Raw genomic sequence first — 26,687 nt, forward strand, 5'->3', positions numbered from 1 at the left:
TGTTTTAGATGCTGCTTCATATTTTGGTTTAGATACACTCAGCTGTGCCTAGCATTATATCATAATTCCAGGCTGGTGGACGCCATCTCTGGTGGAACTAGTGTGCATTACTGCATATATATTGCCGTGTGTCTCTTTTTTTCTTTTTCTTTAGCCAGTGGCTATTGAACAGACAGCGCCACTACCCCCACACCCCAATTTATTCCTTTTTTATTTGTATCCTCTTGGGGATACAAAAGAGGGGCCGCAGTCTTATAATTTACATTATTTACATTTCCCACCTCTTATCCTAAGCGCGGGTATTCCATTTATTTTCTTGGCTGGGGGTTAGTCAGCGTGCTCGCCCCCTCCCTAGGGTGACCAAGTGTCCCGGATTGCCCGGGACAGTCCCGCATTTTGCAGGTCCGACCCGGGTACCTTTATTCCAGGACAATACAGTGTCCCGGAATTAAACTGACACAGACACAGCCCCCCCCCCCCGGGCAGAACTGATGCCCCCCAAAAAAGGCCGCCATATCACCGCTTTACTCCCTGACAGTACTTGTCCTGGCCGGGAATGCCTGGAGGAGCACAATCCCCGCCCCCTGCTTGTGATTGGAGAAATCATAAATCCCGCCTCTTGTGTCTAATCACTGTGCTGTGATTCGTTACAGCACAAGTTGATTTTTGGGAAGGGAGGGTGTCCCTGAATGGTGGTTTGGAAATGTGGTCACCCTACCCCTCCCTTGGTACTACATCCCTGCAGGGAGACGCTCAGTAAGCTTGCCCCTATCATTCGAGCCGGTCTGGCTGGGGGTTAGTCAGCGTGCTCGCCCCCTCCCTTGGTACTACATCCCTGCAGGGAGACGCTCAGTAAGCTTGCCCCCATCATCCGAGCCGGTCTGGCTGGGGGTTAGTCAGCGTGCTCGCCCCCTCCCTTGGGACTACATCCCTGCAGGGAAACGCTGTCTCCCTGCAGGGATGTAGTCCCAAGGGAGGGGGCGAGCACGCTGACTAACCCCCAGCCAGACCGGCTGGGATGATGGGGGCAAGCTTACTGAGGAGGAACAGGAAGTGAGAAATGCCAACCAACAATGCACTAGCTTAAAGGAACCTATTTAGAAAATAAAAAACGAACCTTTACAACCCCTTTAAATTCCCGAGAAGACTTTTTTTTTGGATAACGTTTAATGACTGAAGAAGACGCCATTTTGGTTTTTATAGTTAGTATAGACTTCATGCACGCAAGAACACATGCAATCAAAACAGAACGGTGCAATTATCAAACATGGGAGGAAACACAATTTCTCTTGATGGCGTCTCTCTCTCGACTCAGATAACTGTTGCCTGTGGGATCTCCGCCGCCTTCAAGGAGTCGGAGAAGTCGCTGTGGCTCTTCTTCCCTTCCACCACGCGGCAGGGCCTCTGCATACCTAGGATTTCCCTCACCGTGTCCCGAAACCGGCGACTCACGAAACAGTACAGGAAGAAATTGACGGCCGTGTTCAGGAGGGCCAACATATTCCCGATGTCCAAGGCCAGGTGGACCCTCCAGTCCTTGTGGACCGAAGACACGTACATGTGAATGATGATGACGACGGTCCTGGGAGCCCAGAGAACGGCAAAGACCGTGGTGATGCTCATAAGGATGGCCGTGGTCTTGCCGATGCGGACCCGATAGCGCTTGGATTCGGACTTCCTCCTGAGCCTCAGAACAATGACCGTGTTGGTGAGGAGGAAGATGGTACATGGGATGAAGTAAATGATAAAGCAGTGGACCCACTTGAGGAATCGATCCAACAATCCCGGAGCTCGGGGGTCCCTCCAAATGTCGCTCCACCAGTAGAATGGAATTCCGGTCACAAAAGCCGAGAGGAACACGATCATGATGACTTTGCGGGTGCGTTCTGGGTAGGAAAGGGAGCGATACTGAAGCGGGTGACAAAGTGCTATGTATCGGTCAACTGTGAGGATGACGGTGATCCAGATGGAGGCGTGATTGGATGAAAACTCAAGGACGCTGACCATGTGGATGAAGGCGTTGGGCACCTTGCGATGGAGGATGGCCGTCTGCAGGATGAAGCCTACAAAGATGATGAAGATCTGGGTCAGGATGTCGGAGGTAGTCAGGGCCAGGAGGTAGCAGTAGGACGACTTCTTAGTCCTGGATGCCAACTTAGAGAGGGCCACAGCTGTCAAGATGTTGACTGTTGGAAGGAGACAAAAGACCAAAATGTTCATTGTACATACTTATGACTCTTGTGTATGTTAAAGAGAACCTGTCAGCAAAGAAATATGAGAAATTGTTGTCTCGTTCTTAGGGACTTAGGGCCAGATTCACGTAGGTGAGCGGCGGCGTAACGTATCGTTGATACGTTACACCGCCGCAATTTTTCATTGCAAGTGCCTGATTCACCAAGTACTTGCGATGAAAACTACGCCGGCGGCCTCCGGCGCAAGGCGGGCCAATTCAAATGGGCGTGTGCCATTCAAATTAGGCGCGCTCCCGCGCCAGACCTACCGCGCATGCTCCGTTTCCGAACTCCCGCCGTGCTTTGCGCAAAGTGACGTCATTTTTTCGAGCGGCGACGCGCGTAGCGTAATTCCGTATTCCCGGACGGCTTACGCAAACAACGTTATTTTTTAAATTTCGACGCGGGAACGACGGCCATACTTTATACAGCAATACGATTGCTGTGTAAAGTTAAGGCACCAAAAACGACAACTAACTTTGCGATGGGAAACTAGACTAGCGGCAACGTAGCGAACGTGAAAATCCGTTGTGAATCGCCGTAACTCCTAATTTGCATACCCGACGCTGGTTTACGACGCAAACTCACCCCAGCGGCGGCCGCGGTACTGCATCCTAAGATCCGACAGTGTAACCTGTCGGATCTTAGGGATATCTATGCGTAACTGATTCTATGATTCGCATAGATAGAAACAGAGATATGACGGCGTATCAGGAGAAACGCCGTCGTATCTCTTTTGTGAATCTGGCCCCTATATCCTAAACTTTGTTGCACAACATACTGGGAATGAGCATACAGTCAGAGTACAGTGGAACCTCGGATTGCGAGTAACGCGGTTAACAAGCGTTTTGCAACACGGTCGCTGTATTTTGAAATATCCTGACTCGGTTTGCGAGTGTTGTCTCGCAAAAGGAGCAGGATTCAGGCCAAAGCCGTGTGCCATACCGCGTCTGGCCTGAGGTGCGGAGTAAATGCAATTATTGTAATAAGCCAGACATTTTTGGAAAGCCCAATTGATGTAAGGGGGCACTCTGATGCAGTCATTTGATTTAAGGGGGCATTCTGATGTAAGATGCCACTCTGGTGGGGGTTTTAATGAAACAAGGCACTCTGATGGGGGAAATTGATATAAGAAGCCACTCTGATGGGGCATTTATTGTAGGGGTCATTTTGGCAGGGGCAATTGATGGAAGGAGCCATTCTGATGGCTAACTTGATGCAGGGGGCACTCTGATTGGGACAATTGATGTAAATGGGGTACTTGATGTAAAGGGGCACTCTGATCAAGGCAATTGATGTAAGAAGCCAGATATTTTTGGACAACCCAACTACAGGGAGTGCAGAATTATTAGGCAAGTTGTATTTTTGAGGATTATTTTTTTTATTGAACAACAACCATGTTCTCAATGAACCCAAAAAACTCATTAATATCAAAGCTGAATATTTGTGGAAGTAGTTTTTAGTTTGTTTTTAGTTTTAGCTATTTTAGGGGGATATCTGTGTGTGCAGGTGACTATTACTGTGCATAATTATTAGGCAACTTAACAAAAAAAAAATATATACCCATTTCAATTATTTATTTTTACCAGTGAAACCAATATAACATCTCAACATTCACAAATATACATTTCTGACATTCAAAAACAAAACAAAAACAAATCAGTGACCAATATAGCCACCTTTCTTTGCAATGACACTCAAAAGCCTGCCATCCATGGATTCTGTCAGTGTTTTGATCTGTTCACCATCAACATTGCGTGCAGCAGCAACCACAGCCTCCCAGACACTGTTCAGAGAGGTGTACTGTTTTCCCTCCTTGTAAATCTCACATTTGATGATGGACCACAGGTTCTCAATGGGGTTCAGATCAGGTGAACAAGGAGGCCATGTCATTAGTTTTTCTTCTTTTATACCCTTTCTTGCCAGCCACGTTGTGGAGTACTTGGACGCGTGTGATGGAGCATTGTCCTGCATGAAAATCATGTTTTTCTTGAAGGATGCAGACTTCTTCCTGTACCTCTGCTTGAAGAAGGTGTCTTCCAGAAACTGGCAGTAGGGCTGGGAGTTGAGCTTTACTCCATCCTCAACCCGAAAAGGCCCCACAAGCTCATCTTTGATGATACCAGCCCAAACCAGTACTCCACCTCCACCTTGCTGGCGTCTGAGTCGGACTGGAGCTCTCTGCCCTTTACCAATCCAGCCACGGGCCCATCCATCTGGCCCATCAAGACTCACTCTCATTTCATCAGTCCATAAAATCTTAGAAAAATCAGTCTTGAGATATTTCTTGGCCCAGTCTTGACGTTTCAGCTTGTGTGTCTTGTTCAGTGGTGGTCGTCTTTCAGCCTTTCTTACCTTGGCCATGTCTCTGAGTATTGCACACCTTGTGCTTTTGGGCACTCCAGTGATGTTGCAGCTCTGAAATATGGCCAAACTGGTGGCAAGTGGCATCTTGGCAGCTGCACGCTTGACTTTTCTCAGTTCATGGGCAGTTATTTTGCGCCTTGGTTTTTCCACACGCTTCTTGCGACCCTGTTGACTATTTTGAATGAAACACTTGATTGTTCGATGATCACGCTTCAGAAGCTTTGCAATTTTAAGAGTGCTGCATCCCTCTGCAAGATATCTCACTATTTTTGACTTTTCTGAGCCTGTCAAGTCCTTCTTTTGACCCATTTTGCCAAAGGAAAGGAAGTTGACTAATAATTATGCACACCTGATATAGGGTGTTGATGTCATTAGACCACACACCTTCTCATTACAGAGATGTACATTACCTAATGTGCCTAATTGGTAGTAGGCTTTCGAGCCTATACAGCTTGGAGTAAGACAACATGCATAAAGAGGATGATGTGGTCAAAATACTAATTTGCCTAATAATTCTGCACTGCCTGTAATGTAAGAAGCCACTCTGATGGGGACCATCGATTATTGGACGGGGGGATTCTGATGGGGGCAATCAATTATTGTACGGGGGAATTCTGATGGGGGCAACTGATGTGTAAGGGGCACACCGATTGGGACAAATGATTTAAAGGGGTAATTGATGAAAGGGGGCAGTTTGCTGGGGATGTAAGGGGGGCTTTGATAAGGATGAACAGACGTATTTACGATCTTAGAAAACGGTTGTGTGCTGTTCAGAGTACAGCAATCACACAGCACAGGGGACGCCGATATTGGCTGCGCCGGAAAAAGAAAAGATGTTTGCCGCAGGCAGCGACCCTTATAACAGCTGCGAATGACACGCAGCCAATTAGTGTAAGATGTATGTGTGTGTCCAAGCAGTAATATCAACGACTCCTCTCCAGCTGTCCACCGCCATGTCCGCGCAATGAGAAATTACTTACGGTGCTCCTGACATAGACCAGCTCTCTGCTCAGTGCTCAGAGTCACGTCTTCCTACATTCACTATGGAGATGCAGCTATGGCACAATCTCCATGTTCCCTAAAGCAAATACACACACTGATAACCCCACAGCGCACCGCGCTGGGCGCCCGCTAGAGGATCGTAAGCAACGTATGGCGGCAGGCCAGGTGACACCTCTACCTGCTGCACATGTACCTGAATTCTCTAGAGCAGCGGTCCTCAACCCGGTCCTCGAGTACCTCCAACAGGCCGTGTTTTGGGAATTTCTGTTATGCCGCGTACGCACGGTCTAGGTAGATTCAGAAAGAGTTAGGCTGGCTTATCAGTAGATAAGCCGACCTAACTCAGAATCTACGCCGACTTATGTTTAAGCGTATGCTCAAACAGAGATGCGCTTAAACATATCTAAGATACGACGGCTTGCTGCCAGTGTGCCCGTCAATTGCTGCCAGTGTGCCCCATCAATTGTCACCACTGTGCCCATTAGTTGCCACACTGTACCCAATAAAATCCTGCCAGTGTGCCCATCAATTGCTGCCAGTGTGCCCATCAATTGCTGCCAGTGTGCCCATCAATTGCTGCCAGTGTGCCCATCAATTGCTGCCACTGTACCCATCAGTTGCCACCACTGTGGGTCTTATGTTGCAGGAGGGGGGGGGGGGTCAATCATTGATGGGAGGGATCTACTGCTGAGGGAAGGGTCTTTGTAGCTGGCTGCTGGGGAATCTATTGTTGCTGGATGTATTTTTTTTTGTTGCAGGGGGGGTCTATTGTTGCTGGGGGCGGGTCTTATTTTGCTTGAGGGTCAATCGTTGCTGGGAGAGATCTACTGTTGAGGGAGGGAGTCTAATGTTGCTTGCTGCTGAAGGGTCTATTGATGCTGGCTGTTGGGTATGCATTGTTGCTGGAAGGGATCTATTGTCGCTGGGGTGTCTAGATCTATTTTACTGCCTTTCTTGATATCAATAACAGATTCCATACAAAGTACTTGGCTCTGTATTCTCTAAAAGGAGCAGTACTGGGAGGTGGGTATGGGTTGGACCCAAGGAACGGTGCTCGGAGGTGGGTACGGGGCGGAGTCAAGGGAAGGGGGGGGGGCTTACTGCCCTGCTCGTATCAGTTTTAGCATTGTGGGTTTATCAATAATAATAAAAAAAAAGAACTGTTGCTATGAGTAGGATTGCTGGATCTCCATGTTTTATCACATGTTGCTATGGTCTGTCTTCTCATTGGTTGCTTAGTTAGGCGGTTGTAGTGACCCCTTTGGTGACGCCGGCACCTAAACAATACAAGATGACGTCCTGTAACCTCATTATTTTGAGTAAACGGCGTCAGCGGAAGGAACGCGGCTTCCTACTTGTGTCGTAAGAAGACAATAAAGCTTTCGCCTTCGTCTCCCGCTGCCCCAGGCCTGTGCTGTTCTTGTCCCTCTTCCAGCTAAGTGGATTTTCTGTGCCGATCGGCAAGCTTCTACCAATCTCAAGACGTCATTAATTGGAATGTGTATAAATCCCTTAAATCCTTTTCGAGAAAAAGCGTTCTAGTAAATGCAGTGGTGGCTGATGCAAACAAACTGAAAAAAAACCCCCATCAAGCGCAGCCACTGTGCCCATAAATTGCCGCCACTGCGCCATCAAACGCAGCTATTGTACCCAGTGCCGGCTCAAGGTCCTCCAGCGCCCAGGGCAAAGATGCCATTCTGCACCCCTCCTTTCCTTTAGGGTTAGGGTCAGGATGCCCCATCCCTGCAATAAACCATTGCGCCAGGAGCAGCCACCCCTTGTCTCGGCCCTGACTGTACCCATCAATTGCTGCCAGTGTGCCCATCAATTGCCACCACTGTGCCCGTCAGTTGCCACCATTGTGCCCAATCAATTGCTGCCACTGTGCCCAATCAATTACTGCCAGTGTGCCCATCAATTGCCACCACTGCGCCATCAAACGCAGCTACTGTACCCATCAATTGTCGCCAGTGTGCCCATCAATTGCCACCACTGTGCCCAAAAAAATCCTGCCAGTGTGCCCATCAATTGCTGCCAGTGTGCCCCATCAATTGCCACCACTGTGCCCATCAGTTGCCACCACTGTGCCCAATAAAATCCTGCCAGTGTGCCCATCAATTGCTGCCAGTGTGCCCATCAGTTGCCACCACTGTGCCCTATCAATTGCTGCAAGTGTGCCCCATCAATTGCTGCAAGTGTGCCCCATCAATTGCTGCAAGTGTGCCCCATCAATTGCTGCAAGTGTGCCCCATCAATTGCTGCAAGTGTGCCCCCTCAATTGCTGCAAGTGTGCCCCATCAATTGCTGCAAGTGTGCCCAAAAAATCCTGCCAGTGTGCCCATCAATTGCTGCCAGTGTGCCCATCAATTTCTGCCAGTGTGCCCATCAGTTGCCACCACTGTTCCAAATCAATTGCTGCCAGTGTGCCCATCAATTGCTGCCAGTGTGCCCCATCAATTGCCACCACTGTGCCCATAAGTTGCCACCACTGTGCCCATAAGTTGCCACCACTGTGCCCAATAAAATCCTGCCAGTGTGCCCAATTAATTGCTGCCAGTGTGCCTATCTATTGCTGCCAGTGTGCCCATCAGTTGCCACCACTGTGCCCCATGAATTGCTGCCTGTGTGCCCCATGAATTGCTGCCTGTGTGCCCCATGAATTGCTGCCTGTGTGCCCCATGAATTGCTGCCTGTGTGCCCCATCAATTGCTGCCTGTGTGCCCCATCAATTGTCACCACTGTACCCATCAGTTGCCACACTGTACCCAATCAATTGCTGCCAGTGTGCCCACCAATTACCACCACTGTGCCCATCAGTTGCCACCACTGTACCCAATAAAATCCTGCCAGTGTGCCCCATCAATTGCTGCCAGTGTGCCCCATCAATTGCTGCCAGTGTGCCCCATCAATTGCCACCACTGTGCCCATTAGTTGTTACCACTCTGCCCAATCAATTGTTGCCAGTGTGCCCCATCAATTGCTGCCAGTGTGCCCATCAATTGCCACTACTGTGCCCCATCAAATGCTGCCAGTGTGCCTCCCCCCGCCCGGCACTTACCTGTCTCGGCGCTGTCCTCCACGCTCTGAGTCCTCCATGTCTTCTCCCGTCCTCTTCCCGTCATCTCTGCTATGATTGGACGCTTCAGCCAATCAGGTGACAGGGTAACCAGACCCGAGCACCTGATTGGCTGAGAGGCGGGTCAGTGTTAGGGAAGCGATTTAACACAACACTGTGAAAACAGCGAACGCACAGCATTGCGCCCGCTATTTATCAATTTTGAAGCCTATTCGAGCCTGCGGCTCAAATCAGGCGCTTCCAAAAAAAAAAAAAATATGCTGTAATTCAGATGCCCGCCCCTTTGTTGAAAGTAGAAAGTTTGGAGACCCCTGGTTCAGATCAAAGCCTATTCATGTGTTAGAATGGCCCAGTCACAGTCCAGACCTAAATCCCATTGAGAATCTGTGGCGAGACTTGAAAATTGCTGATCACAGACGCTCTCCATCCAATCTGAGAGAGCTTGAGATATTTTACAAAGAAGAAGAATGGGCAGAAATGTCCCTCTCTAGATGGGCAAAGCTGGTAGAGACATCCCCAAAAAGACTTGTAGAGAAAGGGGGTTCTACAAAGTATTGACTCCGGGGGGGGGGGGGGCATACAAATGTACCCCCCACACTTTTCACACATTTATTTAACCACTTCCATACCAGGCACTTACGCACCTTCCCGCCCAAGCCAATGTTCAGCTTTCAGCACTGTCGCACTTTGAATGGCAATTGCGCGGTCATGCTACACTGTACCCAAACAAAATTGGCGTCCTTTTTTCCCCACAAATAGAGCTTTCTTTTGGTGGTATTTGATCACCTCTGCAATTTTTTTTTTTGCGCAACAACTAAAAAAAAGACCTGAAAATGTAAAAAAAAAAATTACGTTTTTTTTTTTTCTGTTATTTTTTTTGTAAATAAGTAAGTTTTCTCTTTTCAATTACGGGCACTGATATGGCGGCACTGATGAGATGGCACTGATGGACATCGATGAGGTAGTACTGACGGGCACAGATGAGGTGGCACTGATTGGCGGCGCTGGTATGCGGCACTGATGGGCACTCATGGGCGGCACTGATGGGCACTCATGGGCGGCACTGATGGGCACTCATGGGCGGCACTGATGGGCACTCATGGGCGGCACTCATGGGCACTTATGGGCGGCACTGGCCACTCATAGGCGGCACAGATGGGCACTCATGGGCGGCACTTATGGGTGGCACTGATGGATACTTATGGGTGGCACAGATGGGCACTGGGCACTGATGGACACTGTGGGGTGGCACTGATGGACACTGTGGGGTGGCACTGATGGACACTGTGGGGTGGCACTGATTTACCAATGTTGCCGGTCAGTGCCCATTTCTGGGCACTGATTGGCATCTTTTATTTTTTAATGCTTTTTTTTTTTTTCCAGACTTTTTTTTTTTGTTTGCCCTTCCCTGGTGGTCCAGTGTGGCGATCCGAGGGGGGGCTGCGCTGATAAACAATCAGCGCGAACCCCCCCCCTGTCAGGAGAGCCGCCAATCGGCTCTCCTCTACTCACGCCTGTCAGACGCGAGTGAGGAAGAGCCATCAACGGCTCTTCCTGTTTACATCGTGATCAGCCGTGGTTGGACACGGCTGATCACGTGGTAAAGAGCCTCCGTGAGAGACTCTTTACCGAGATCGGTGTTGCGGGGTGTCAGACTGACACCCTGCAACAACGATCGCCGCGATGCGCGCCCCCGGTGGTGCGCAGCGGCTCAGAATCCTGAGGACGTCATATGACGTCCAGTCAGGATTCTACAACCACTTTGCCGACGTCAATCTGTCATTGGCGGGCGGCAAGTGGTTAAAAACCATTCATCATTTTCCTTTCGCAATTATGCGCCACTTTGTGTTGGTCCCTCACATAAAATCCCCAAAAAATCCTTTACGTTTTTGGTTGTAACATGACAACATGGGGGAAATTTCAAGGGGGTCCTAATACTTTTTCAAGGCACTGTATTTCTGGTATACTTCCCCTTTAAGAACTCCCATATTTTATTTTTTTGCTTCCTTGATATGCTATTACTCATGTGCGGAGCGTCTTGCGGCTCCTGAATATTTCATGCGTGGCCCTCGGGCTCATTAAGCTCTGATGGAAGGTTAAACGTCCCCTATCGCCCCTTTTATGAGGGTTAATAATGGCCCGGCCGATGATCCGTGCTTCCTGCGCAAAGTGCCAGATAATCCTCCGCGTTCTACGCCCGCTCTGCTCCTCAATCGTTTTACGAGCATTTGATAACCGAATTAAGAGTAATGTGATAATTAGCAGCTCTCCCAGCGTAATCAGCCTCGCGGCTGTGTCAGCCCAGGTTGCCGGGGTGATGAGCCCTCCGGGGACTTAACCTGTTTTTCAGACTCTGTGTTTTACACGTTAAAAACAATTATTTTTTTTGCTAAAAAATTACTTTGAACCCCCAAACATTATTGTCCAGATTCAAGTAGGGCGGCGTAACTTTGTGCGGGCGTATCGTATCTAATTTGCGTTACGCCGCCGCAACTTTGATGGGCAAGTGCAGTATTCACAAAGCACTTGCTCAGTAAGTTGCGGCAGCGTAGCGTAATTTGGCCGGCGTAAGCCCGCCTAATTCAAATGTGTTTTATTTAAATTAATTGTGACCCCACGTAAATGACGCTTCGAACGAACGGCGCATGCACCGTCCGTGGACGTATCCCAGTGCACATGCTCTAAATTACACTGCAAAAACTCAATGCTATCGACGTGAACGTAATTTACGTCCAGCCCCATTCTTGGACGACTTACGCAAACAACGTAAAACGTGAGAAATTTGACGCTGTTCCGACGTCCATACTTAACATTGGCTGCACCATATTTATGGTGGTTTATCTTTATGCCTGAAAACGCCTTACGTAAACGGCGTATCTTTACTGCGACGGGCATGCGTACGTTCGTGAATAGGCGTAGCTCGCTGATTTACATATTCTAGGCGTAAATCAGTGTACACGCCCCTAGCGGCCAGCGTAAATAGGCAGCCAAGATACGACGGCGTAGGAGACTTATGCCGGTCGTATCTTAGCAGCATTTAAGCGTATCTCAGTTTGAGAATACGCTTAAATGTAGGACGGCGCGGATTCAGACTTACGACGGCGTATCTACTGATACACCTGTCGTAAGTTTCATGATTCTGGCTAAATACGTTTTTTTTCTAACACTCTAGAGAATAAAATGGCGGTCGTTGCAATACTTTTTGTCACACCGTATTTGCGCAGCGGTCTTACAAGCGCACTATTTTTGGGAGAAAATTCACTTTTTTTTTTTTATTAAACCCAATTTATTTTTTCATATTGTGAAAGATAACGTTACGCCGAGTAAATTGATACCCAACATCTCACGCTTCAAAATTGCGCCCGTTTGAGACATGGCGTCAAACTTTTACCCTTAAAAATCTCCATAGGCGATGTTTAAAAAATGATACAGGTTGCATGTTTTGAGTTACAGAGGGGGTCTAGGGCTAGAATTATCGCTTTCGCCATAACGATCGCGGCGACACCTCACATGTGCGGTTTGAACACAGTTTTCATATGCGGGCGCTGCTCACGTATGCGTTCGCTTCTGCGCGCGAGCTCGTCGGGACGGGGCGCTTTAAAATAAATTTCATTTTTTTTCTTATTTATTTTACTTGATTTTATTTATTTTTACACTGTTTTAAAAAAATAAATAAAATTGTGTCACTTTTTTTTCCTATTACAAGGAATGTAAACATCTTGTAATAGAAAAAAAGCATGACAGGTCCTCTTAAATGTGAGATCTGGGGTCAAAAAAGACGTCAAACCTCATATTTACACTAAAATGCAATAAAAAAAAATAAAAAAAATAATAAGTATTGAAAAAAATTACAAAAATAAAATGGCCCTTTAAGACGCATGGGCTGGAGTGACCTTTTAAAGTCGCTTCCGCCATGCTATGGTATGGAGACGGGTGGGGGCCATCTTCCCCCCTCACTCGTATCCATACCCAGCCACAGATAGGACCCGATCGCCTCCGCCGCTACCGACGGCTCCGGTAAGCGGCGGAGGAGCGCGGGAGGGGGGGTGGGCCCTCTCCTGCCGCCGATAACGGTGATCTTGCGGCGAATTGTTCTTTCTTACATCGGAGATATGGTTAGGATTTGACCCAGAACAAGGCAGAGATTTATGACTGTGGACCAATCAAGTCATTTTTTTTGTCAATTATTTTTTTTCTTTTACGGTACTTTTATTAATTTTTTTATACATTTTTTGTTACTTTATGCCAAGACTTACCTGGTAGACCAAGCCCGAGAAGGATGCTGTAATAAATCACAGGGATGTAGCCCAACACACATGAAGAGGGGTCCGTGTTCCCTCCCTCCCCCTCGTCCCCCAGAGGTGGAGTGTCGCTGGTGTTCTGTAGAGGGATCATTGTCAGTCGACATCAGTGCAGCGCTGTAAAGAGAAAAGAATATAAGAGGGCCCTTCTCCACCCACCACCAATATAAGGGGGTCCTTCTCCACCCACCACCAATATAAGAGGGTCCTTCTCCACCCACCACCAATATAAGAGGGTCCTTCTCCACCCACCACCAATATAAGAGGGTCCTTCTCCACCCACCACCAATATAAGAGGGTCATTCTCCACCCACCACCAATATAAGAGGGTCCTTCTCCACCCACCACCAATATAAGAGGGTCCTTCTCCACCCACCACCAATATAAGAGGGTCCTTCTCCACCCACCACCAATATAAGAGGGTCATTCTCCACCCACCACCAATATAAGAGGGTCCTTCTCCACCCACCACCAATATAAGAGGGTCTTTCTCCACCCACCACCAATATAAGAGGGTCCTTCTCCACCCAGCACCAATATAAGAGGAACCTTCTCCACCCACCACCAATATAAGATGGCCCTTCTCCATCCGTCACCAATATAAGAGGGTCCTTCTCCACCCACCACCAATATAAGAGGGTCCTTCTCCACCCACCACCAATATAAGAGGGTCCTTCTCCACCCACCACCAATATAAGAGGAACCTTCTCCACCCACCACCAATATAAGATGGCCCTTCTCCATCCGTCACCAATATAAGAGGAACCTTCTCCACCCACCACCAATATAAGAGGGTCCTTCGCCACCCACCACCAACATAAGAGGGTCCTTCTCCACCCACCACCAAAATAAGAGGGTCTTTCTCCACCCACCACCAATATAAGAGGGTCTTTCTCCACCCACCACCAACATAAGAGGGTCCTTCCCCATCCAGCACCAATATAAGAGGGTCCTTCTCCACCCACCACCAATATAAGAGGGTCCTTCTCCACTCAACACCAATATAGGAGGGTCTTTCTCCACCCACCACCAATATAAGAGGGTCCTTCTCCACCCACCACCAATATAAGAGGGTCCTTCTCCACTCAACACCAATATAGGAGGGTCTTTCTCCACTCACCACCAATATAGGAGGGTCCTTCTCCATCTACCACCAACATAAGAGGGCCCTTCTCCATCCACCACCAATATAAGAGGGTCCTTCTCCACCCACCACCAATATAAGAGGGTCCTTCTCCACCCAGCACCAATATAAGAGGAACCTTCTACTCCCATCACCAATATAAGAGGGTCCTTCTCCACCCACCACCAATATAAGATGGCCCTTCTCCATCCGTCAGCAATATAAGAGGGTCCTTCTCCACCCACCACCAATATAAGAGGGTCCTTCGCCACCCACCACCAACATAAGAGGGCCCTTCTCCACCCACCACCAATATAAGATGGCCCTTCTCCATCCGTCACCAATATAAGAGGAACCTTCTCCACCCACCACCAATATAAGAGGGCCCTTCTCCACCCACCACCAATATAAGAGGGTCCTTCTCCATCCACCACCAATATAAGAGGGTCCTTCTCCACCCACCACCAATATAAGAGGGTCCTTCTCCACCCACCACCAATATAAGAGGGTCCTTCTCCACCCACCACCAATATAAGAGGGTCCTTCTCCATCCACCACCAATATAAGAGGGTCTTTCTCCACCCACCACCAATATAAGAGGGTCCTTCTCCACCCACCACCAATATAAGAGGGTCCTTCTCCATCCACCACCAATATAAGAGGGTCCTTCTCCACACACCACCAATATAAGAGGGTCCTTCTCCACCCACCACCAATATAAGAGGGTCCTTCTCCACCCACCACCAATATAAGAGGGTCCTTCTCCACCCACCACCAATATAAGAGGGTCCTTCTCCATCCACCACCAATATAAGAGGGCCCTTCTCCATCCACCACCAATATAAGAGGGCCCTTCTCCACCCACCACCAATATAGGAGGGTCCTTCTCCACTCAACACCAATATAGGAGGGTCTTTCTCCACTCACCACCAATATAAGAGGAGCCTTCTACTCCCATCACCAATATAAGAGGGTCCTTCTCCACCCACCACCAATATAAGAGGAACCTTCTCCACCCACCACCAATATAAGAGGGCCCTTCTCCACCCACCACCAATATAAGAGGGTCCTTCTCCACCCACCACCAATATAAGAGGGTCCTTCTCCACACACCACCAATATAAGAGGGTCCTTCTCCACCCACCACCAATATAAGAGGGTCCTTCTCCACCCGTCACCAATATAAGCAGGCCCTTCTCCACCCACCACCAATATAAGAGGAACCTTCTACTCCCATCACCAATATAAGAGGGTCCTTCTCCACCCACCACCAATATAAGAAGAACCTTCTACTCCCATCACCAATATAAGAGGGTCCTTCTCCACCCAGCACCAATATAAGAGGAACCTTCTACTCCCATCACCAATATAAGAGGGTCCTTCTACTCCCATCACCAATATAAGAGGGTCCTTCTCCATCCACCACCAATATAAGATGGTCCTTCTCCATCCACCACCAATATAGGAGGGCAATTCTCCATTCACCACCAATATAGGAGGGCCCTTCTCCATTCACCACCAATATAGGAGGGCCCTTCTCCATCCGTCACCAATATAAGAGGGCCCTTCTCCATTCACCACCAATGTAGGAGGGCCCTTCTCCATTCACCACCAATATAGGAGGGCCCTTCTCCATCCACCACCAATATAGGAGGGCCCTTCTCCACCCACCACCAATATAAGAGGGTCCTTCTCCACCCACCACCAATATAAGAGGGTCCTTCTCCACTCACCACCAATATAGGAGGGCCCTTCTCCATTCACCACCAATATAGGAGGGCCCTTCTCCATTCACCACCAATATAGGAGGGCCCTTCTCCACCCACCACCAATATAGGAGGGCCCTTCTCCACTCACCACCAATATAAGAAGGTCCTTCTCCACTCACCACCAATATAGGAGGGCCCTTCTCCATTCACCACCAATATAGGAGGGCCCTTCTCCACCCACCACCAATATAGGAGGGCCCTTCTCCACTCACCACCAATATAAGAAGGTCCTTCTCCACTCACCACCAATATAGGAGGGCCCTTCTCCACCATTATAAGAAGGTCCCTTTCCCACTGACCGCCGATCTAATGGGCCCTTGTTACAATGTTGGGTTCTATGGGATGACTGGGGGCGAGGAGACCGAGGAAACCTTCTGGGATACCAAGGATGAACTCCAGGAAAACAGCTAAATACACAGATGGAATACATGGGAACTGTTTTTAATTCGTCCATCCAAACCTGAAATATATGCAGCTGTGCCACATAGTCATTCATTCATGCAGACTTGTAAGGAAACTGAAATCTCCACTTCACATTACCTTTTGGAACTAGAGGCTTGAAGATGGAGTCACATCTTGATTGGTAGAAGTTTCCTAAAAAAAAAAAAAAAAAGTAATTTTATTTCGTTTTCAGGTTTACTGTAACATGTAATCCATTCTTCATGCTTCCCCAAATGCGTTAGAGGCGGAGCCCTCCACCAGCGCACTGGGAGTGTTTGCTCTTCCTATTCCTACCATCTGTTCTATGGCTCAATGGTCGCCAACCATCAGACGTGGAGGAGTCTATGTGAAAGGTCGCTGGCACACGTCCATGACTGGGGACTGGTGAAGTCATTCATTAATGAGGGAACGAGAAGATAAATGTGGGCGTCCCCCAGATCCTGCTCTTTAATAACTAAGGGGCGGGGGGGTCACCTGGTGTGAGGTCACCTGGTGAACCCGCCCTCTTGTGACGTCATTGACTGAGGGCATGCTGGGTCATTGACGTCACAAGGGGTGGTGTCAGCGATATTCACTGGATGTTAGGGACGCTGGGCTCTTAATGCTGCCTGAGCACAGCAGCGTGAGTGTGAGGCCTTAGGCGACCGCCTAATTTGCCTAGGCGGTCTTTTGGTTTGTGGTGTAGTGAAGATCTGCTTTAAATCCCAACTCTTCACCTGGCTATCGTTGGGGCACAGTGGTACTGTTGGTGCACCTAAAAAAAATGATATCAGTCAAACCTGCAGGCAGCAATAAGGCTAGTAGATGGCTATATGGTCAGTTCCTAAAGGGCTCAGGGGATCGGGGATCCGCGGTACCCGCAGTATCTATCCTAATGATCGACATACTTCCCCCCCGTCACCCTTATCATTAGAACATTCCACCAAGTCATTAGTCTCTCAATAAGCCGCTTTATTCCGCCGAGCTCCGCGTTCTAATTAACCATTACGCAGCAGTGTGTCCCCATTGATGAGTCCTGATCCTGCACCATGTGACACGTCCCCGCGGGGAGCCGTCAGAACATGTCACATGACTTTTAATTATCTTCTTCATAGTTGGCGTAGAGCTTCTACCCTGCGATGCCCCCCCCCCCCCCTGGCTGTGTGACCGGTTGGGGTGGATATTGGAGGACATTGAAGCTTGAGGGGATTGTAGCACTTTGCAAATTGGAAAATTTGTAAGGAATCTAGAAGATACATTCCAGGATAATGATCCAATCACGCCATGACGTTGGGGGTAACACGCAGCGACGCGCGACAACGCATTGCGTGGCTGAAGATGCGGCATGCGCAGTTTTTGCTGTGTTGTAGTTTGTCGGGCAGCCCTTCAAATGAACAGGCTGCCCAACAACGCAGCGCACATCAACGCTTGACACAACGCACATTATTGCACGTACGTTGGTGCACTGCGGGGCGACCAGACCGGTTTGTGAAAATTACGCGATGCGCCAATGTCGCTTCACGGCACATGGCTTGTAGTGTTGCATGCGACTTTCCCCCTTTGCTTTTCTATGCTTTAGACATAATAGGGCCTGGGGGGGTAACCTAAAGAGGGAGTGGAAGTTAAATAAGCCCCATCGTTGGTCTCAGTGGGAGCAGTAATTACCCCCCAGCATTGGTGTTAGTGGAATCCGTAATTGCCGCCCAGCATTGGTCTCAGTGTGTGCAGTAATTACCCCCCGGCATTGGTATCAGTGGGAGCAGTAATTACCCCCCAGGATTGTTGTTAGTGGGATCTGTAATTACCCCCCAGCATTGGTGTCAGTGGCAGCTATAATTACCCCTCCCCATCATTGGTCTCAGTGGGAGCAGTAATTACCCCCCAGCATTGGTCTCAGTGGGAGCAGTAATAACCCCCCAGCATTGGTATCAGTGGGAGCAATAATTACCCCCCAGCATTAATATCAGTGGGAGCAGTAATAACCCCCTAGCATTGTTGTTAGTGGGATCCGTAATTACACCCCAGCATTGGTGTCAGTGGAAGCAATTATTACCCCCAGCATTGGTGTCAGTGTGTGCAGTAAATACCCCCCGGCATTGGTATCAGTGTGAGCAGTAATTACCCCCCAGCATTGGTCTCAGTGGGAGCAGTAATTACCCCCCAGGATTGTTGTTAGTGGGATCCGTAATTGCCCCCCAGCATTGGTGTCAGTGAAAGCTATAATTACCCCTCCCCCATCATTGTTGTCAGTGGGAGCAGCAATTACCCCCAGCATTGGTATCAGTGGGAGCAGTAATAACCCCCCAGCATTGTTATTAGTGGGATTCATAATTTCCCCCCAGCATTGGTGTCAGTGGCAGCTGTAATTACCCCCCAGCATTGGTGTCAGTGGGAGCAGTAATTACCCCCCAGCATTGGTCTCAGTGGGAGCAGTAACTACCCCCCAGGATTGTTCTTACTGTAATCCGTAATTGCCCCCCAGCATTGGTGTCAATGGAAGCAATAATTACCCCCAGCATTGGTGTCAGTGGGAGCAGTAATTACCCCCCGGCATTGGTATCAGTGGGAGCAGTAATTACCCCCCAGGATTGTTGTTACTGTAATCCGTAATTGCCCCCCAGCATTGGTGTCAGTGGAAGCAATGATTACCCCCCAGCATTGGTGTCAGTGGTAGCTGTAATTACCCCCCAGCATTGGTGTCAGTGGCAGCTGTAATTACCCCTCCCCATTATTGTTGTCAGTGGGAGCAGCAATTACCCCCCAGCATTGGTGTCAGTGGGAATCGTAGTAACTTACATCATTGGTGTTAGTAGCCACAATAAAAACTGCTGGCATTGGTGGTCAGTGGGAGCTAACCCCCCCCCCCCACCCCCATCATTGTCAGTGGCAGCAGCAATTACCCCCAGCATTGGTGTCAGTGGAAGCAGTAATTACCCCCCAGCATTGATGTTAGTGGGAGTAATAGTAGCGTTGTTTTAGTGTTGTGTAGTCATGACCTCACCCAATGATCGAGACAAACCCAGGCAGCCTTCAGGAGAAAGCGAATTTGCATTATAGCAGGCCCTCAAACCCTCCCCCCCCCTTATCTACGTCCCTAACAGGTATACGAAGGTCTTCTGTTGGGTGAGCGATGTTCTTGCATGTGAGAGAAGTGTGCCAGGCGGCGGGGAGGAAGCGGTTAATGGCGGCACGCGGGGAGCTGCACTTGGCTGATTTCATTAAAAACTAAACACAAATTATTATCGATCGCTTGAAGTAAATAAAGACATTAGCAATAATTGACGTTGTTAATCTGTTGCGCATTCTGGCTCTCCGCTTCCAGAAGCAGCCCACGGGGACAAATAAATTAAATATATTTTCATCTTTTCAAGTGCGATCAGAGCTCCGGGGAACCTTAACCCCTCCGCCGCCGCCGAGCACAGCTACTGCGCAGGGAAGAGCTTTCCGCAGCTTTGTGTCCAAAGTCACACCTTAGGGTTAGAGTTAGCAGTAATTCAAACACTCCAGCTACATACAGGATGAATATACACTATACTACCAAAAGTATTGGGACGCCTGCCTTTACACGCACATGAATTTTATTGGCCCCCCCAGTCTTAGTCCGTAGGGTTCAATATTAAGTTGGCCCCGCCCCCTGTGCAGCTATAACACCTTCACCTCTTCTGGGAAGGCCGTCCACAAGGTTTAGGAGGGTGTCTATGGGAATGTTTCACCATTCTTCCAGAAGAGCATTTGTGAGGTCAGGCACTGATGTTGGACGAGAAGGCCTGGCTCACAGCCTCCGCTCTAATTCATCCCAAAGGTGTTCTATCGGGTTAAGATCAGGACTCTGTGCAGGCCAGTCTGATCTGTATACTCCCTGTTCACTCTCTGTCTGATCTGTATACTCCCTGTTCACTCTCTGTGTGTCTCCTGTATACTCCCTGTTCATTCTCTGTGTCTCCTGTATACTCCCTAATCACTCTGTCGGATCTGTATACTCCCTGTTCATTCTCTGTGTGTCTCCTGTATACTCCATGTTCATTCCTTATACTCCCTGTTCATTCTCTGTGTGTCTCCTGTATACTCCATGTTCATTCTGTATACTCCCTGTTCATTCTCTGTGTGTCTCCTGTATACTCCATGTTCATTCTGTATACTCCCTGTTCATTCTCTGTGTGTCTCCTGTATACTCCATGTTCATTCTGTATACTCCCTGTTCACTCTCTGTGTGTCTCCTGTATACTCCCTGTTCACTCTCTGTGTGTCTCCTGTATACTCCCTGTTCACTTTCTGTCTGATCTGTATACTCCCTGTTCACTCTCTGTGTGTCTCCTGTATACTCCCTGTTCACTTTCTGTCTGATCTGTATACTCCCTGTTCACTCTCTGTGTGTCTCCTGTATACTCCCTGTTTGATCTGTATACTCCCTGTTCACTCTCTGTTTGATCTGTATACTCCCTGTTCACTCTCTGTGTGTCTCCTGTATACTCCCTGTTCATTCTCTATGTGTCTCCTGTATACTCCCTGTTCACTCTCTTTGATCTGTATACTCCCTGTTCACTCTCTGTTTGATCTGTATACTCCCTGTTCACTCTCTGTCTGATCTGTAAACTCCCTTTTCACTCTCTGTGTGTCTCCTGTATACTCCCTGTTCACTCTCTGTCTGATCTGTATACTCCCTGTTCACTCTCTGTGTGTCTCCTGTATACTCCCTGTTCACTCTCTATGTGTCTCCTGTATACTCCCTGTTCACTCTCTATGTGTCTCCTGTATACTCCCTGTTCACTCTCTGTTTGATCTTTATACGGATTGTTTGATAAAATGAAAAGATAACGTTTGCCTTTGGGTCCCCATTTCAGGCACACAGGTGAGGGATACGGCGCTCTCGCGGTTCGGAGGTAATCTCGTCTCCCGCAGCCAGGGCAGGACTTAGGGTGGTGGGGGCCCCTGGGCTTGAGTGTTGAAGGGGCCCCCTGGAGCCGAGAATTGGGGGGGATCGAAGTTGTTGAGCGGGGGGGAGCGCATTAAAGTTGTTGAGCGGGGGGGGATTTTGGCAGTTGTTGAGGGGGGGAGTGCCTCTCACCTGTGCCAACAGCCGGGGCCACAGACTGTCATTAGCCCGGCTGTCGACTTTCTTCCCTTCAGCAGCCACAGTCCTCCACACACCACTCCGGTTCCTCCTGCTTCCGTGCTGCCTCCTCTTGCAGTGCGGGAAAATTAACCCTGCGGGAAGAAGCTGTCTGTGCGGGAAAGTCCCACAGAATCCGTGCGTATGCGCAGGGCCGCCATCAGGAATTTTGGGGCCCCTTGCACAGCTTAAGGCATGGGCCCCCTGAAGCAGAGAACCTAGGGGGGGTGGGGGTGCTGCCGCCGCCTGAAATTGAGAAGCGTGGGGGCTGCCACAAATTGAGAAGCGGGGGGGCCTTTACAAAAAAAAGAAGAAATAAAGAAGAAAACAAATATATATAAATATATGTAGCCATCCGGGGCCCTGGGGACCTCTGGGCCTTTTAATAAAAAGAAAAAATAAACCTCTGGGCCCTTTAATAATAATAAAAAAAAACATTTATAAAAAATACATAAAAAAAGGGAGGTTGCCAAACCCGGGGGCCCTGGGGACCTCTGGGCCCCTGGGAACCTCTGGGCCTTTTAATAAAAAATAAAAAAATAAACAAAAATAAAAAAATAAACATTTATAAAAAAAATAAAAAAGGGGGGGTTGCCACATGGGGCCCTGGGGACCTCTGAGCCCTTTAATAAAAAAAAATATATATATATATATAAAAAAAAATAAAAAATGTGGGTTGCCATCCGGGGGCCCTGGAGACCCCTGGGCCCTTTAATAATAATAATAAAATATATATATATATATATATATATATATATATATATATATATATATATATATACTGTATATACATATGTATATATATTATATATATAAAAATAAAAAATATATAAAAAAAACATTTTTTTACAAAAAATAAATAAAAAAAAGGGGGGTTGCCGTCCGGGGGCCCTGGAGACCCCTGAGCCCTTTAATAATAATAATAATTATATATATATATATATATATATATATATATATATATATATATATATATATATATATATATATATATATATATATAAAAATAAAAAATATATAAAAAAAAAACATTTTTTTACAAAAAATAAATAAAAAAAGGGGGGTTGCCGTCCGGTGCCCTGGGGGCCCCTGGGGACCTCCGGACCCCTAAAAAAAAAAAAAAAAAAAAAAAAAAAAATTTTTTTTTTTTTTTTTTTTTTGTAAAGGGGGCCCCCTATTGGGTGGGGCCCCTGGGCTTGAGCCCAGTCAAGGCCAATGGTAAGTCCGGCCCTGCCCGCAGCGCGTTCCATGAACACGGATGGGAAACCAGATAGTCCTCCGGTGACATCGCTCCGTTATCTATGACCTCATTATATTCCCAGCACACGGCGATAATGTTGGGTCGCGTATCTCAGAGAATCGACGTTGCGTGAAATTTTATACTCGCTGACGATATTGCTGACACGGCGATCATCCGCCACGAGGAGCCCAGCGCTACGCACAGACTCAGTGCTGGCGAATCCTCAGAGATGGATTGTTCTCCTTTTATTATTGGGGGTGATTGAATCTTAATGTCGGTGTATTCGCTGAGTGCGATGTATAGAGCGCTCATCATCAGAACCATGTGGGGGGAGGGGAGCGGTATATACACCTCTCTATATACAGGCGGGAGGAGCGCGGAGAGGGTGACTGAAGGGGAGAAATTGGAGGAAACATTCTGGATTTGGGCATTCGGGGCAGAAATTCAATTTATTATTAATGATGGATAAAGGGGAAGGTAAAAACTAACTGTCAGTGAATATGTGAAATTAAATAAATAAATAAAATTAATCAATTAATAAAATAATAGGTCCGTACATATTATTAATAATTTTATTGGGAGAGAGGCAGGGAGAGAGAGAAAAAAGGAGAGAGAGAAGGGAGAGAGAAAAAGGAGGAAGAGAAAAAAGGGGGGATAGAGAAGAGGTGGAGAGAGAAGAGAGGGGGAGAGAAAAGAGGTGAAGAGAGGAAAAGAGAGAGAAGTAAGAGAAAAAGGGGGAAGACAGATAAGGGGGAGAGATAAGAGAGGGGAGAGAGAATAGAGGGATAGAGAAGAGCAAGAGAGAGGGGGAGAGAAAGAGAGAGAGAGAGGAGTAAGAAGATAATGAAAAGGGAGAGAGACAGAGAGAAAAAGAGGGAGAGAAAAGTGGGAAAGAAAAAAAGGGGGGGAGAGAGAGAGAAAGAGAAAATAGAAAGAGAAAAGAGAGAAAGAGGGGAGAGAGAAAAAGGGGGGGGAGAGGGAAAAGGGGGGGACCGAAAAGGAGAGAGAGAGAATAGAGGGATAGAGGAGAGCAAGAGAGAGGGGGAGAGAAAGAGAGAGAGAGAGAGAGAGAGAGAGTAAGAAGATAATGAAAAGGGAGAGAGACAGAGAGAAAAGGGAGAGAGAGAAAAGTGGGAAAGAAAAAAAGGGGGGGGGGGGAGAGAGAAAGAAGAAGAGAAAAAAGAGGGAGAGAGAAAAGAGAGAGAAAGAAAGAGGGGAGAGAGAAAAAGGGGGGGGGAGGAGAGAGGGAAAAGGGGGAGACAGAAAAGGAGAGAGAGAATAGAGGGATAGAGGAGAGCAAGAGAGAGGGGGAGAGAAAGAGAGAGAGAGGGAGTAAGAAGATAATGAAAAGGGAGAGAGAGAAAAAGAGGGAGAGAAAAGTGGGGAAGAAAAAAAGGGGGGGAGAGAGAGAAAGAAGAGAAAAAAGAGGGAGAGAGGGAGGAAGAAGAAAATAATGAAAAGGGAGAGAGAGAAAACGAGGGAGAGAAAAAGAGGGAAAGAAAAGAGGAAAGAAAAAAATGGGAGGGGGGGAGAGGGGGAAAGAGGAGAAAAAAGGGTAGAGAGAAAAGGATTGCTTCTCCTCAGCCAATCGGGTGACGAGTCTCAGGACCCGCTTCCTGATTGGCCGGGAGGAGAATCAGGAGGATAATAGCGAATATTCATTCGCTATTGTTACACAATAGCCCACCCTTTTTCGAAGCCTATTAGAGCCTCTGGCTCTATCCTGTGCTTCCAAAAAAAAACATTGGAAACGAACGCCCCCCCCCCCCCCTGACCAGTTCACTTTAAGCACGCCTAAGATTATCAGACGGGGGGGTCCCTTCTACCAACCTGACGATTGCGGCACCACCGAAGACGGCTGCGGTCTTTCAGCCGCACTGCGCACATGGCCCAACGAACGTTTATGTCAGAAAGGGAACGATTGGCAATCCTTCAGATTACCCAACACACCGGGAGGTCTCTGGATCAATAGAGAGTCATATGGTTTGGTTCCTTGAGCCATGCGTCAAATGTTGCGAGGAGCGCGTCAATTCTTGTCCGCCAATTAGGCAGCGTCAGTGGCGTCACTAGGGTTGGTGTCACCCGGTGCGGTAAAACATGGTGTCACCCCCCTCTGCCTAGGCTGCCCAGCTCCAAGCAGGCAGCGCATGGGCACACCCCAAACCATCCCCTGTAAATGATAGTATAGGGCAGTATAGTGGCAGGTTAGGGTAGTATAGAGTGGTATAGTGGCAGGTTGGTGTAGTGGGGTGGTATAGGACAGGTTAAGGTGGTATAGGGCATGTTGGGATGGCATGGGAAAGGTTGGGGTGGTACAGGGCAAGTTAGGGTGGCATTGGGCAGGTTGGGGTGGTATAGGGCAAGTTATGGTGGCATAGGGAAGATTGGGGTGGCACAGGGCAAGTTAGGGTGGCACAGGGCAAGTTGGGGTGGCATGGGAAAGTTTGGGGTGTTACTGGGCAGGCTGTGGTAGCACAGGGCAGGCTGGGTGGTACAGGGCAGGCTGGGGTGGTACAGGGCAGGCTGGGGTGGTACAGGGCTGTTTGGGGGGTACAGGGCTGGCTGGGGTGGTATAGGGCTGTTTGGGGTGGTACAGGGCAGGCTGGGGTGATACAGGGTAGGCTGGGTGATACAGGGCAGGCTGGGGTGATACAGGGCAGGCTGGGGTGGTACAGGGCAGGCTGGGGTGGTACAGGGCAGGCTGGGATTGCACAGGGCAGGCTGGGCATGTCAGCTAAAAAAAAAAAAAACGGATGGTGTCACCCCTCTAGCGGGTCTCACCCGGTGGGGACCGCACCCCCCTAGCAACGCCTCTGGTCAGCGTCCGACTATCGGGAATAACCCTTAAATTATTCTCATCGATTGGAAATTTTGGAGCCTGCCCTTAGACCAAGAGTAAAGCGGGCAAACACCAAACCCTATGCTTATTCGCCAAGGTGGCAACCCATCGCTGCGAAGACGGCGCAATTCCGGATCCCATAACGTTCCTCGCCGCGAAGACGGCGCAGTTCCAGATCCCATAACGTTCCTCGCCACGAAGACGGCGCAGTTCCAGATACCATAACGTTCCTCGCCGCGAAGACGGCGCAGTTCCAGATCCCATAACGTTCCTCGCCGCGAAGACGGCGCAATTCCGGATCCCATAACGTTCCTCGCCGCAAAGACGGAGCAATTCCCGATGCCATAACGTTCCTTGCCGCGAAGACGGCGCAGTTCCGGATCCCATAACGTTCCTCACCGCGAAGACGGCGCAGTTGCAGATCCCACAACGTTCCTCGCCGCGAAGGTGGCTCAATTCCCGATTCCATAACATTCCTCGCCACGAAGACGGCGCAATTCCCAAACCCATAACGTCCCTCACCACGAAGACGGCGCAGTTCCAGATCCCATAGAATGAAGACGGCGCAGTTCCGGATCCTATAACTTTCCTCGCCGCGAAGACGGCGCAGTTCCGGATCCCATAACGTTCCCTGCCGCGAAGATAGTGTAATTTCCAGGACCCCATAACGTTCGTTACACAGACCTCCCGGTGAATTATAAAACAATTGGTCGATTTGGCTGATTTGTAAATCGGTTAACTCGACGCCGACGCCGGGTTTGCTGACCTTGGCGCAGTTTTTTCGGTGATCCTGCGGAGATTGGAAGGAAAAATAACGGTACTGGAGGATGGAGCTTACCTCTTGTAGTCCTTCCCGGCGTCACATCGGTGGTGGGTGCCAGTTCTGGAGGAGGACTGCGTGCCGAGCATTTCCAAGGATACTGCCAGAGCAGGCGAGATGTGAAGGAGAGCCAGGATCAGGAGGAGGACGGAGAGCCTGACGAGGGAGGTGTGCTGCTTATCTCTCTCTGCTTGTGTATGGGGCTCTGTGCACGCTCCATAGAGATCTGATCACTCACCGGGGAAGGGGGCGCCACAATCAGGATATTATCCCAATCTTCCTTCTACTCTATATTGATCACCAGGAGGAAAACGTAACCCCGGCGACCAGAAGACCGTTCTACTGAAGCAGCAGCAAGTTCTGCATAGTCAGCACTTTCAATGGCCCCT

At 48.7% G+C, this 26,687-nt stretch overlaps 1 protein-coding gene across 1 annotated transcript; it reads right to left on the bottom strand.

Annotated features, from left to right (window-relative positions):
• Window positions 1-1,134: 1,134 nt before the first annotated feature.
• GPR142 (G protein-coupled receptor 142) lies at window positions 1,135-26,486 on the bottom strand. Its single transcript, XM_040330978.1, has 4 exons — window positions 26,317-26,486; window positions 16,410-16,463; window positions 12,933-13,094; window positions 1,135-2,186 (listed from the first exon to the last, which is right to left on the bottom strand). Exons 3-4 carry the CDS (start codon window positions 13,069-13,071, stop codon window positions 1,312-1,314), a joined length of 1,014 nt encoding a protein of 337 aa, XP_040186912.1. The 5' UTR covers window positions 13,072-13,094; window positions 16,410-16,463; window positions 26,317-26,486; the 3' UTR covers window positions 1,135-1,311.
• Window positions 26,487-26,687: the final 201 nt, after the last annotated feature.

Source organism: Rana temporaria, chromosome 12, assembly GCF_905171775.1.
Source record: "Rana temporaria chromosome 12, aRanTem1.1, whole genome shotgun sequence".
Lineage (NCBI taxonomy): Eukaryota > Metazoa > Chordata > Amphibia > Anura > Ranidae > Rana > Rana temporaria.

What these genes read in the sequence shown, in the direction of transcription:
- GPR142 (XM_040330978.1), bottom strand. Translation starts at nt 13,071, where the DNA reads ATGATCCCTCTACAGAACACCAGCGACACTCCACCTCTGGGGGACGAG. An exon ending in TCTCGGGCTTGGTCTACCAG is followed by an intron (nt 2,187 to 12,932) that starts GTAAGTCTTGGC and finishes TCCTTCCAACAG; the next exon opens with TCAACATCTTGACAGCTGTG.